General features: G+C 47.2%; 1 protein-coding gene across 1 annotated transcript in view; it reads left to right on the top strand.

Annotated features, from left to right (window-relative positions):
- ppfia3 (PTPRF interacting protein alpha 3) overlaps nt 1-12,981 on the top strand; it is a 30,302-nt gene that overhangs the window by 499 nt on the left and 16,822 nt on the right. The window contains exons 2-12 of the mRNA XM_030407971.1: nt 734-1,472; nt 8,096-8,197; nt 8,386-8,625; nt 8,720-8,779; nt 10,078-10,206; nt 10,320-10,412; nt 11,023-11,075; nt 11,176-11,269; nt 11,452-11,586; nt 12,381-12,464; nt 12,745-12,876. Of these exons, the coding sequence (XP_030263831.1) occupies nt 1,134-1,472; nt 8,096-8,197; nt 8,386-8,625; nt 8,720-8,779; nt 10,078-10,206; nt 10,320-10,412; nt 11,023-11,075; nt 11,176-11,269; nt 11,452-11,586; nt 12,381-12,464; nt 12,745-12,876 (1,461 nt within the window). The 5' untranslated portion in view covers nt 734-1,133. The remainder of the gene's footprint in view (nt 1-733; nt 1,473-8,095; nt 8,198-8,385; nt 8,626-8,719; nt 8,780-10,077; nt 10,207-10,319; nt 10,413-11,022; nt 11,076-11,175; nt 11,270-11,451; nt 11,587-12,380; nt 12,465-12,744; nt 12,877-12,981) is intronic.

Here is a 12,981-nt window from a genome sequence, read left to right as displayed (position 1 = left end):
CATGATGTGTGAGGTTGTATCCTGCACAGCCCGAGATAAAATACGTGAGGAAGGGGAAAAAAAGAGGCTGCTTTTCCCCCCAATTTAGGCCATTTATTTCATCGAGACAGCGATCCATTCCCTCCCCGTGATGATAATAAGCCTCCTGATCCAGACTGAGCACTTTGACAGATGGGTTCCGGTGCCGTAGAAAGAAAAGCCTATTTCCTCCTGGATACAGCCCGTAATTACAATTCATGATGACACCCTTTTTTCCCCTCTTCTTCTTCTTCTTCTTCTTCTTCTACTACTTCTTCTTCTTCACATGAATGTATGAAACAGCGCCGCATCTTTCTCCTGTTCTACCTGGCAGGCCCGGTTTAGATGATGATGATTGTTGTGTGTTTGGCTGCTGAGGTGAAGCTAACCCCCTTCACGACTCATTTCCGTGCATCATGCGCATTCATCCTCCCCATCAGGAGCGTGGAGGCTCGGGTACATAGAGCCCGAGACGCGCTCTGATGGCTGGATTTACTCTCCAGACGTTCAGTATCGCGATGACAGTCAGTGGAGCGATAGGAAAAATGGTTAGTCTGTCTTTGAGGTTTGGTGAGACGCCTGAGAAAGGTGTGTGTGTGTGTGTGTGTCAGGATGGATCATATGAGTGATGATGCTGGGAAAACACAGGCGTTATGTGCTCACACACTGTCCTCTCCTCTCCTCTTCTTCCTTCTTCTTCTTCTTCTCTCTCCAGGTTCGTCTCTCATCCCAGTGAAGCCTGGGCCGGGGGCCAGAGGTCGTCCACCGAACCCCTCACGCTTCTCCCCCTCTCACCCCCTGCACCCCCCTCACCTCTCCACTGAACCCTCACCCTACACTCTTCATTCCCCCCTCCATCTCAACCACCGGACCTTTCATCCTCCCCCCCCCCCCCACTCACATACTCACACGGCCACCCTGTCCGCCTTCCCCCACCCCACAGCAGCACCTGACTCGTGCCTGCCAGCCTCACCCAATCGCTTGAGAGGAAAGACCCCCCCCCCCCCAAACCAGACGAAGTAACTGTTTCATGACGAGTCAGTCGTCCACCAGACACTGCTCTCAGGTGTCCTAGACGTCCTCTCAGATAACACCTCTCGCACCCAGGCCTCAAGATGATGTGCGAGGTGATGCCAACCATCTCCGAGGACGGGCGCAGCGGGGGAGGAGGCGGCTCGTCTTCCCCGGCGGGGGGCGGAGGAGGGATGGGAGGAGGGATGGGAGGCGTAGGGGGCTATGGTGGCCGGGAAGCCCGCGGCGGAGGCGGCAGCGACGAGGGGGGCAGCACGGGCAACCTGGAGTCGCTGATGGTGAACATGCTGACGGAGAGGGAGAGGCTGCTGGAGAGCCTGAGGGAGACGCAGGACAGCCTGGGGACGGCGCACCTACGCCTGCGAGAGCTGGGCCACGAGAAGGAGTCGCTCCAGAGGCAGCTGTCCATCGCCCTGCCACAGGTACGACCCTTTGAGGGGAGGTGCCGCTGACACACCTGAGAGAATCTTAATATCATAAAGTCTAAATGTTTCAGTATTACACACATGACACTGTTTAAAATCCTCATCATCCCGTTATACTTCAGGTGGAATGAAGCCTTTTGTTCAGTTTTGCCTCGGCAAGGTCGGACTGAAGGAACACCAGAGCTCAGTCACATCATTATTGATGGAATTGCATCTTTCGAGTGCGTGTGCTTCCCACATTTGAGCTTTCACTGCCCGGTTGACTGAAGGAGCAGTTCACCCCAAGGTGAATACTCACTCATCAGTTGATAGCGTTGAAAAGAGGCCAATTTCTTAGTGCAAGTTTTGTATGTGAAAGGATTCAGAGGTGCAATCTCGACGGCAGGCTCTCCCGTTTGTGTTTGTTCCTCTCGATGCTGTGGACATCCTACAGGGACAGATACGCTTCACTGCACGCACGACTGAAGCGTTATCATGGTTGGTTATACTGCAAATATTGGATATCTGGACCCGAATTTCAATTGTCTGCTCACAAAACGATTGCAAAATGCGGAAACGCGCTCAAAGCGGCATTGTTGCTGGCGGTGCTGGGCAGGTGGACATCTGGATTTTAGCATAGCACTTTGAAAGCTGTTAGCTGTTAGCTTTAGCTTTGAACAGTTTGTGAATAGTTTTTTTTTTTTGTGGTTCCACATCCAGACTTCAGAGGAGTGTCGACTGACATGTGGGCAGGGTTGTCACCAGTCTGGAGAACCAGACAATACCAAAACAACACTTATAGTAAAATGTAGACTCTGCAAACCAAATGCGCCGTACCGCGAGATATGTCTTGAATTTCATATGTGGGAAATCAACGTAACCATCTACACATCTCTGTTTTACCAACAGCGTCACGCAAAACGATATTTTGTACAAGTAATAAATCCCGGAGTCGTCTTTGTCTGAGAGCGAGACAAGAACAAAAAAAAAAAGTCTTGAAACCGAAGATCAATCTTGAGTGTTACAACACTTGTCACCACGATACTGAAATTATTTGATACGATAGTTAAATCAAGAACGTTTTCGATACTGCTGGGAAGGTTTGACGCATCACTGATGGCATGAACACAGCAGAAAAAAAATATATGATAGTATATTTTCTATTGAGGGAAGAGGTCACACATCAGCATCAGTGTTACTTAATAGTTTAGCGAGTGAGTCGTTACTGGAGGTCCGATGAGGAGGTCCAGGTGTTTCTTCACTTCAGGACTAAACTTTTTGAAAATGCTCCGTCACGAGCAGAAATCCTGACCGCGGCGAAAGTAAACAAGTATTATCAGTAAATGTTTCCCTCCTGCGCTGTATCAACAATACCGACGGTCAAAGTGGTTCCTTTCACAGTGTTGAATTATTGATGCGTTAACTTGTAAGCAGGAATTTAAGGTTGTAGCCGGTCCAGGTGACACTTCTAGGAGTCTGGCTCCTTTATTGTGCCGTGTTAGAGTTCCGAAACACAGAAGAACACCTCGCATTCCAAACATCAGCAGCAGCAGCTTTACCTTTCTTCTTTGGATAACGCTACAGATGTGACACCCGAAAGCTCAAATAAGGCTGTATTATAAAGGCAATGAGTCAAATCAGGGGTGTTTTTTCAGCTCATTATGTGCTGAAGATTTAATTCTGCAACGTAAATTGTAACCACCAATGGACTTTAGTGATGTTCTTTACCTGATGCTGCATTATGGTTTGTTTTCTTAAGTTGTGATGGTAGTTTGGAATAATGTCAGCAAAATGTGCCCAGTTGGTGCCATCAACTGTGATCTAGTACAGCAGCTCTGCCATAAACAAAGGTTAAAAAGGGGGATGCATTTGGGTCATTTTGCTCACAAGGAGGATCGGTTGAGGTCATATTACTAACAACAGGGATGCATTTTGGTTATTGTTTCTAGCATGGAGGGATGGCACCTCCTCTCATCCCCTCTCAAATCGCCTACTACAGACTATATATGATGTTATCCTTGGAAAACCCAGAGTGTCTTCGAAACATCCGGATGAAAAACATATTTTGTCTGGCGAAATATTGCAGTACATTGTCTGAAAATGAAAAATATCTGAAAGTAACATCATTGCTAACTAATATACTTGATAATGGAATTTGACAGTTTGGTTCATGTTGTTCAAACATAAAGAATTCAGGCTGACACTTTTGTTTGGGTGAGGCAATTCAGTCCCAACTCGAGAAAGAAGTTAAAGTGAAACTCTCGCCAAAAAGCAACCAAGGCTTTATTTTCTGATTGAATATGGGTCAAACCTCCGTGTAAGAGCATAATTACGACGAAAGAGGCACTTTTAAGATTTATCATAGTTTAGTTTTCGGGCAAGCTAATTTTCAATGGAGCGCTACGGGCACTCTTACGCTAGCATCAAAATCGCTATTTTTAAAACACTTAGAAGGCTTGACACAACATGAAACTTTGCTCGTAGTATCACCAGGGTCTCTACACATGAGCACAAGCATTGAGAACATTATTTGTGTACACAGATTTTACTAAAAAGAACATTTTTGGCCAACTTACGTAAGCAGTAGCATCTCCAGCGCGCCGCCGTCATGGCAGGCAAAAAGTGCTAACGTAGCATCGTAGCCAACGTGAGTTGCTTTTACACGAAGGTTTGACTCATATTCAATCACAAATAAAGCCTTGGTTGCTTTCTGGCGAGAGTTTCACTTTAAAAAAACATGTTTCGTCACACAGCTGTTGGAATATTTTCTCATCCAGATGGTTGAAAGAGTCCTTGAGGATGCTGCGAAATACTTTCGAAAGTGTTTGTGAACTGACCTTCTGGGTTCCCTCAAAGATCGTCGTACATTGTCTGGGAGATTGCGCGCTTGGCTTTTGCGAAACTGGTGCTACCTGAAAAACCTGCAGATGAAGGAGAAATGTTGCGTTCGCCCCCAGTGGTACAGAGGCCAATTATTACATTATCCCACGTCCCGGCGCTTCAAGAGCTAATCATTTTGTAATTCCACTCGACATACGAAGGGCTCCGTCTCTATTTTCAGGCAGGAGTCACTGCTGGGTGCCTCGGGCGTCGATGATGCCTTCCCCTCATTGTTTGTACCTATTTTCTCTGTTGCTACGCCTGAAAGAGAAAGAAAAATCAAATAACAGATGTAGCAGCGATCCACATTCTAACAGAGAGCGACTGGACATTAAAAGAGGCCGTATTACCTCACCGAGAGGAGATCAATACGGCGCACACATCAGGAACACATGGAGGGCCGCGAATCGTTCTACTGTAGATGAGTTCACCGAGTTCGTCTGTGTGTGCAGACGTTGCCAAGAGAGAAAAATAGGAGAGAGGGCTGGAGAACGCGACAGCATGGCACAGAGAAAGAGAGAGAGAGGAAAAACCTGGTGATATGAAACACACAGAGACTAACAAATCAAGACCATTTGCATACTGCTGCATACTAATGAGGTGGCTTCAACAGTCTGTTTTAGATGTCGTGCATCATGACAGGGGGGAAAGGCTGAGACGGAGGAATAGGGGGGGAAGAGAGGGCGAAAAGTGGTGAAGAGGTGAATTCCAGCGCATCGTGTTTTCTGACCAAAATGATGGCGGCCGAGAGAGACGGAGAGAGAAGGAGATCTAGAACGTGTCTGGTCCGTCTCACTCCGTCTTTTACATGAATTAATCCCAGAATTATGATATCCTCCGGGCTCAGAACATGCCATCTGTACACAGCGATTTCCTCCACGATCCTTCCCTCTTCCATCTTTTCAAATAAGCCTCTTCCTCTCACTCCTTTCTCTCCATCCTCCCCCCCTTATTTCAGCCCCGGCGAGCACACAGGCCTTGTTATAGGCTGTACACGCTGTACTCTTTAAATGCATTTTTTGGCTGAAGGAGGGTGTGAGGTAAGGCGCCTATTTGCTGCCCGTGTGGGTAAACTGATCGCTGTTAACACACAGCGAAGATAACAGCAGCACCGCGCACGCATCGGTGCCCTTTAATGGCTCGTTTGCATAAGCGTTTTTTTTTTTTTTTCCTTAAAAACACACACGATTCGGCGCACATGTGTGTCACGCGTGTGTCACGCCACTATCACACATGAGCGGAGTGGAAAACGGGGAGGGACAATCAGCGCACGGACGAGCGGCCGTGGTACAGTATGTGTACACAGTGGTGTGGCGATGTTTTACTTCCTGTTCAGTGGAGGGTTTTGTGATTTTTTCCAGAAACAAAGACTGATGATCACAGCTGAAGGTCAGGCTTGGTCCACGTAACTCGCCGAAGCAACTCGCCCCCCCCCCCCCCCCCCTTTTTGTAAATTTGTCGCCATGGATACTGTTCAGTTTGACCAAAGGCAACAGATTTTAATCATAACTATCACGTAGCTAACCTCACATTATACATAATTGGGTTAAATTGCACAAAATCACAACAATTCAACTTGACCGCTGTCAAATGGAAATAGAAGACATCACACCACACCCTGGCCCGATTCCAGTTACTTCCATGCTTGTTTAACCTCCAGGCATTTGTTTTAATGACGGGCAAAAACGCACAGCCCAGTCATGGTTACTGCGCAATTAAACCAATTTCAGGTGCAACACGTGCAATAAACCTGGTTGTTAGATTTTATATCGGGGGTTCGGTTTAGGACTCCCAGCGGTCGTTAACCGTGAGCAATGTGGTAGATGTGGCAAAGATTGCACCGTATGTGCTGTGTGCATGGTTTTCACCAAGTCGTGTCCTCTCCCTGCCAAAACGTATGCACGTCTGAGCACGTTTGCCCGACGCGGCGAGGCTCCGTGAGGCCAATTGTCTGCGTTTGCTAATGAAATCAAGATTCCTCAGATTGTTCACTGTAGTTTTATTGCGCTGTGTGGGCTGATGGAAAGTTTCTGCAGTAAATGTTACAGTCCGAAAGGCTTTCTGTTTGTTTTTTAATGTTCGGTGGTTTCTTATTTGGTTGGCCGCAGTTAGAAGAGGTAACCTCATGCTGAGATATTTACAGTCCAGGCACTGTGGAGTTTTGTTTTTTTTTACCAGTCAAGTCATTCAGTCCAAGTTAGTGATGTGTCAGTTGTGAAAGGAGCCAGCTCTTTTAAGTAAACGATCGGGGGATGAGAGACATTTTTAGAAAAGGAAAGAAAAAATGTAATTAATACAAGACAGAATAACAGGATGAACATATTTGTTAAATAAGTTCCAGAAACGTCTGACCCAGGCACGGAGAAACTTCTCTATGTTGGGCTGGTTGTCATCATACAAAACATAGTTCAGTGTCAATAAAACATTCAGTGTTTTATGTTTTTACATTTTTTAAAAGCGATTTATGCAAAACATAATGTAGACTATGTAATGTATTCTGGACATTTTAAGGTTTAGTGCGATCACATTGATTATTTTAATTGATATATGAGTACACATGCCCATCATAGGTCAGAATTTTGAATGAGGAGCCGTTTGAGAGCCGAAAGAGTCGGTCCTGTATGCTGAGCTGAGCCAAATGACTCCCTGGCTCCCAATAAAGAGCTGGAGCTCCCATCAATAGTTCAAGTCTCACATCATTCTTTTTCTTGGGCAGGTCAAGTCACTTTTTCCCAACCCAAGTAACTTCAGTCTTACCTGCTGTATCTGCTCTTTCCAAAAAGAAAAGATGAAGGTATTAGCACCTGTCAAATAATGATAATGACCAATTTATCCAATGATATTAGGCTCTGAAATGTTCTCAAAGGATAAAAGTAAAAAGTCATTTCTACCAGCCATTTCTGTGCAAAGCTGACTGAAGCTCACGTCATTCACGTCGCTGCTTTTGTCACAAACACGCCTCTCCTCCGCATCCAAGCCTCCCTCTCTGTCTGTTTCCATCTTGCTACGTCTTCTACGCTGTTTCGTCTCGCTATGTCTGCCGTGCTTGATGTGCACTGATAGGTTGAAATCAGCCTTGTGATGTTGCGCGTAATGAAGCAAAACAAGAAAAAGGTCAATAATTCCCAGCAAATGTTGTGAAAATAAAGTAACACGCTTTTTTTGCAAATGTAAGGAGTAGAAAGTAAAAAGTTGTCAGAAAAATAAGTAGAGTGACAAAGTATGTGAAATTCAGTTGAAAGAAGATGATCAACACGAAACCTAAAAAATCTGTCTGAACCATCGTGACCCAGGTCGATTAGCAACACCTTCATTTTCTGTCGAGTCAAGTTGCAAGCCATCGGAACAGCGACTTGAGTCCACGTCTCTGATTTTAACTGATCGTGACATCGCTTCTTGTTTAAAAGAAAACAGAAATGTTTGCATAGTTATGATGCAATGCGTCCATGAGACACAAGACGTGTCAGCCTTCACTCCCCTGCTAGCTCGTTGCTAATCCCTCGGAACGGCATTCTGGGAGATGAAGGAAGTCGCCGAATCAGGTTGAAGCACAAAAAGGGCACGTTTAGAGAAAGTAGGACAATACAGCACTTCATTATTAAATCATTTGATGCTGCGGTGAACCTCGCAGTTTGATGAGAGTGTGTGTGTGTGTGTGTGTGTGTGTGTGTGTGTGTGTGTGTGTGTATGTGTGTGTGATCATGACCTCATGCAGCAGCAGCAGCAGAGTCAATAACAGCACCCTCTTGTGACCCCTGCAGGAATTTGCAGTGCTGACCAAAGAGCTGAACCTCTGCCGGGAACAGCTGCTGGAGAGAGAGGAGGAGATAGCCGAGCTGAAGGCGGAGAGGAACAACACACGAGTCAGTACTCTCACACGTCCACACTGAGTTCTGTTCAACATCATGTTTTCGTATTTCTGTCCTCGCTCATTAAAACCTCTGCTCTGATTTTCCTGGCATGAGTTTCTCAAACACTTATCACCTGAGACCCTTTATGACAGATAAGAGAGAGAGGTTTGCTATTACATGTGAGACACGTGTGTTTCCAGCTGCTGCTAGAACATCTGGAGTGCCTGGTGTCCCGTCACGAGCGCAGCCTGAGGATGACCGTGGTGAAGAGGCAGGCCCAGTCCCCGGCCGGGGTCTCCAGCGAAGTGGAGGTCCTGAAAGCCCTCAAGTCCCTGTTCGAGCACCACAAGGCTCTGGATGAGAAGGTGAGGGAGAGGCTACGGGTGGCGCTGGAGCGAGTGGCGTCCCTGGAGGAAGAGCTGCAGACCTCCTCTCAAGAGGTGAGCCTTGTTTTGTTTTTTTTATATTAAAGGTTTCAGTGAATTACAGATGGAGCTGAGTCCGTCCTGACGAGCCTCCTCTGTGTCGTTTTAGGTCGTGTCTTTAAGGGAGCAGATCAAGCGACGCCAGCAGGGACTGGACAACGGCAAAGAGGTAATTTCCAGAAGTGTGGATTCTTCATAAAGGTCTTGAAACGTCAGCTGAGGGGTTCGCACAAACGAATCGCAGTCCTCCAATCGAGGAATTCCTCTTTCCAATATTTTCTGAAATTTGCTCGAGCATTTTGTTTCTTTTCTCATTTCTCAGTCCGTCTCTCACTCGCTGAGGACAGTACAGTAGGCTGCACGCTGCACGGCGCCAGAAACATGCTGTAATAACTAAAAAGGGGGGGTGAAGGAGTGTGGCAATTTGCAGAAAAATGCAGTGGAATTGTGAAAACGATGATAAGCGTGTATGGGAAACGCTGGGCTGGTGAAAGAGTACAGCGAGACTCTGCAGCCATGCCAGCAGGCCTGTGAGGCGGTGGCACAGACAGAGGTGCTTCGAGGTTAATGCCAACGCAGGCTGCCAACATACTGATTGTTTACCATGTGTTAGTTTGCTAACTGTGCCAGCTAGGGGTTGTTTGGGGGCAGAGAGGGTGGGGGGCGTTGATTTGTGATATTTGTTTCTGTAAGTACAGTTGACCTGACAAAAGCTGAGACTTTGCAAGTATTGAGTCAATAACCAAAGTACTGGACACATTTCTAACCAGATGATGGAGCTGTGTGGAAAGATAAGGGATCCCCAAAGTGATTACAAGTCATCCTGAGGAAGCCATGAATATATAAACCTACGGACTGACAGAAAAAAACAATTAGAAACTGATGTGATTGTGATGAGACTGCTTTCCATGACCAGCTGCCACTGATCGCTAAAAGCTAATGCTACAGTCTCCGCTGGATTCATAGATCAGTATTGTTGTAAGATGGCTGTCAGCCATCAGCACTCAGCCCGCTCCTATCGAGCAGCACTCCAGTCAGTTAGCGAGGGAGAAGTTAGGCACCATCTTGGATTTCTACGAGTTGTAATGACTTTTTAATGGAACCGTCTCGTAATCCATCAGAGTAAGAGCGTGTTTTCAAACTTAAATGTGTTTTTTTTACCGACTTGTCGCTGAGAAGCTCCTCAGGTTAGTCCATATTTTCAATATCTGATTGCCTGAAATGATTACCTTCACAGAGAAAAGGACAATGATGTTGGTTTATTACAACCTCTATGGCTTTTGATGTCACTATCTTCCATAATAGTTGAGATAGATAGATTGATATTGAGAAATTAACATGCTCCGGGGGTTTAACTACCCAGAAATATGTATTTTGAGTCCGCACATGATGTGTAACCCACAAGAAGTAGTTCATACCGCTCACCGTTGCACCGCGAATTAAAGGAAATCTGTTCTTTTCATTCAGCGGCTTCCCAATGGACCTTCCTCCATCTTGGACGACGCCGACGTCGACAGGCAGAGGGAGGGCGAGATAGAGCGACAGAGGTCAGAGCTGGGTCAGCTGAAGGAGAGGCTGGCGCTCATGTGCAGACAGGTACTCTGTTCACAGACGCTCTTATGTTCCGACGCTTGCACCAAAATAAACAACATATGACACGCCCGAGATGCTAACCGACAGAAAAAAAAAACCCATGTGTGCTCGCTCAGGTCGGCGAGATCGAGGAGCAGCTGACGTCCGCCAGGAGGGAGCTGGCCCGGTCGGAGGAGGCCAACCAGAAACTGCAGAGGGATGTGAAAGAGGTGAGACTCGCCAGCCTGTTGACGGACAACAAACCACCGCTACATGTGTCTGTGTCGCTGGCACAAAGAGTCTATTTTGATCATACTCGCAGACATATCCAACAGTTTGCTATGGTTACAAAGCCATTTGCCTACTTGGCAGCAGCGGCTGTTACTGTACACACAGGAGTCTCTACCCTGTAGCCATGGCGACGATGCCAATCGGTAGAGCTGCAGGCGTTTTCACATGGATGTGTTAATCAGTCAGTGTGCTGGAAGCCAGTCGAGAGGCGTGTGGAGGAAATTCGGGCTACAGGTAGTCGAGTCGGTTTACGTAACAAACCCTCTCCCCTGAACGTCTCCTCCACGTCTCACTGCTTCTTCTCACCTGCTGCTCTTTGCGACTTGTGCAACGGCATAAGTGGGCGCTTCTGAAATCTGTCAACAACTACTATTAACCAGTCATTATCATTCTTCAGCTAATAGCTCCTTCAAGCCCAGCGAGGTTCCCCTTTCATCAACACCTACTTGTAAACTTGACATTTGCCCAGTTCCGCTTTCTCTGCCTGGTCTCTTTTCCTTTTCCATTTCGTCAGAAGAATGTATTTCTCTTCTTCTTTAACTCTTGCAGGCGCTCTGTCAAAGGGAAGACATGGAGGAGAGAATCACCACGTTAGAACGCAGGTTTGTGCTTCTCCTCCGTGCTCATGAACTCTGGGTACCCACTCTGAAAAGCACGCTCCGCTCACTGCTCCGCCTGTCTGCCGGTTTGCTCTGTTTGCAGGTACCTGAGTGCCCAGAGGGAGGCGACGTCTCTCCACGACATAAAAGACAAACTGGAGAACGAGTTGGCCAGCAAAGACTCTCTCTACAGACAGGTGGGAAGAGTCTAGTTCATCACCGTGCGTGTCTGGTGTTTCGGCTGGTGACTGGCAGCTTGGCCACGCTTTCACATTGGCGCGCAGAGCCTGCCATCAATGCATTTTGCCTTTTTCCCCCTTCCCCCGTCAGTCTTCACCTGAGTTTCACCTCCACTCCATCTCGTCCCGTTTTCTTGCAGAGCGAGGAGAAGAACCGGCAGCTACAGGAGCGCCTGGATGATGCCAAACAGAAGCTGCAGCAGACTCTGCAGAGGGCCGAGACGCTGCCTGAGATAGAAGCGCAGCTCGCACAGAGAGTGGCAGCACTCAATAAGGTGTGTGTGTGTGTGTGTGTGTGTGTGTGTGTGTGTGTGTGTGTGTGTATGTGCAGAGTTTGATATGATGAGACTGAAAGAGCAGACAGCAGCAATATGTCCATGCATGTGTGCACAAATCTGTGCGGGATATCCTCCCATGCACAGACACAATTACATGAGTGTGTGTGCACGTGGGCGTGTGGGGGCATGTAGACTGAAGCAGGCATGAATATCTATATATATATTTATGTGTGAGTGTGTGTGTGCATGTGCATGAGTGAAACTGAGATGAGATGACAAATGACAGATGAATACCAAATATTTTAAGCGAGCAGTGCCAGCAATCACAAGCAAACAATCTCAAGACGAGAGCCAACTCGGGGGCTCCGAGTCAGCGCCGTTATTTGATCCTTGGGCGCTCGACACGTCAAGAGTTGAACTCCGCGGAAATTTTTTATAACTGACTGATTTAATTGCTCGTGTATTAACGTCTAGCATTCCTGTAAACACATTTTCCACATCACGCCAAGAAAACGTACACCCGCTCTCCTCCCAGTCGTCAGCCCTCTTTGACTGGCAACACTTATTTCGTGCATGTTCGGGCAAGATGGCTGCTTCCACGGAAGGATAAGATCAGATTAATGACCTGTAAGACAGAGGCAAACAAACTTTCCTGTTACGCTGTGATCTGTACAGGCATGTTACTAATTTATGGACTCGGCCAACAAGCGGTTTTCCTTTGTGTTAATTTGTATTAGTGTCGCAACATGGCTCTCGCTCTAACCCTGCATCCTTCCTCCCCAATCATCCAGGCGGAGGAGCGTCATGGTAACTTTGAGGAGCGACTGCGACAGATGGAGGCGCAACTGGAGGAGAAGAACCAGGAGCTACAGAGGGTGAGTCATGCTTGCTTTTCCATCTCTCTTTCTCTGTTTTTCATCCTCCCCCTCTTTCATGCCGTTCCTTTTGTCGGGCACAAAGGCGCACTAATTTTCTAAACACTCTATTTGACCGCGCACATTCAGATTGAAATCTTTGTCTCCCGCTCCCAGTCAAGCAGAATGCTTGTTATTAACTCTCCTCCCACCCTCCCCTCCTCGAAGCTCTTTTTTTTTCTCCTCCTCTTTCACACTCACCCGTCTCCCTCGCTCTCTCTCTCTCTCTCTCCTCCCTCAGGCGAGGCAGAGGGAGAGGATGAACGATGAACACAACAAGCGCCTCTCCGACACGGTGGACAAGCTCCTGTCTGAGTCCAACGAGAGGCTGCAGCTCCACCTGAAGGAGAGAATGGCCGCCCTGGAAGAAAAGGTGACCCGCTCAGACTTGAAGCCACACATTCACAGCATCTCGTCTTTCTGCTCTGTCTCATCTATCTCACGATATGTGTCCCGGTTTCCCCCAAATAAACTCCTG

The sequence above is a fragment of the Sparus aurata genome, chromosome 23 (assembly GCF_900880675.1).
Source record: "Sparus aurata chromosome 23, fSpaAur1.1, whole genome shotgun sequence".
Lineage (NCBI taxonomy): Eukaryota > Metazoa > Chordata > Actinopteri > Spariformes > Sparidae > Sparus > Sparus aurata.
The sequence above is the reverse complement of the archived record's forward strand: the minus strand, read 5'-3'. Positions and strand labels throughout refer to the sequence as shown.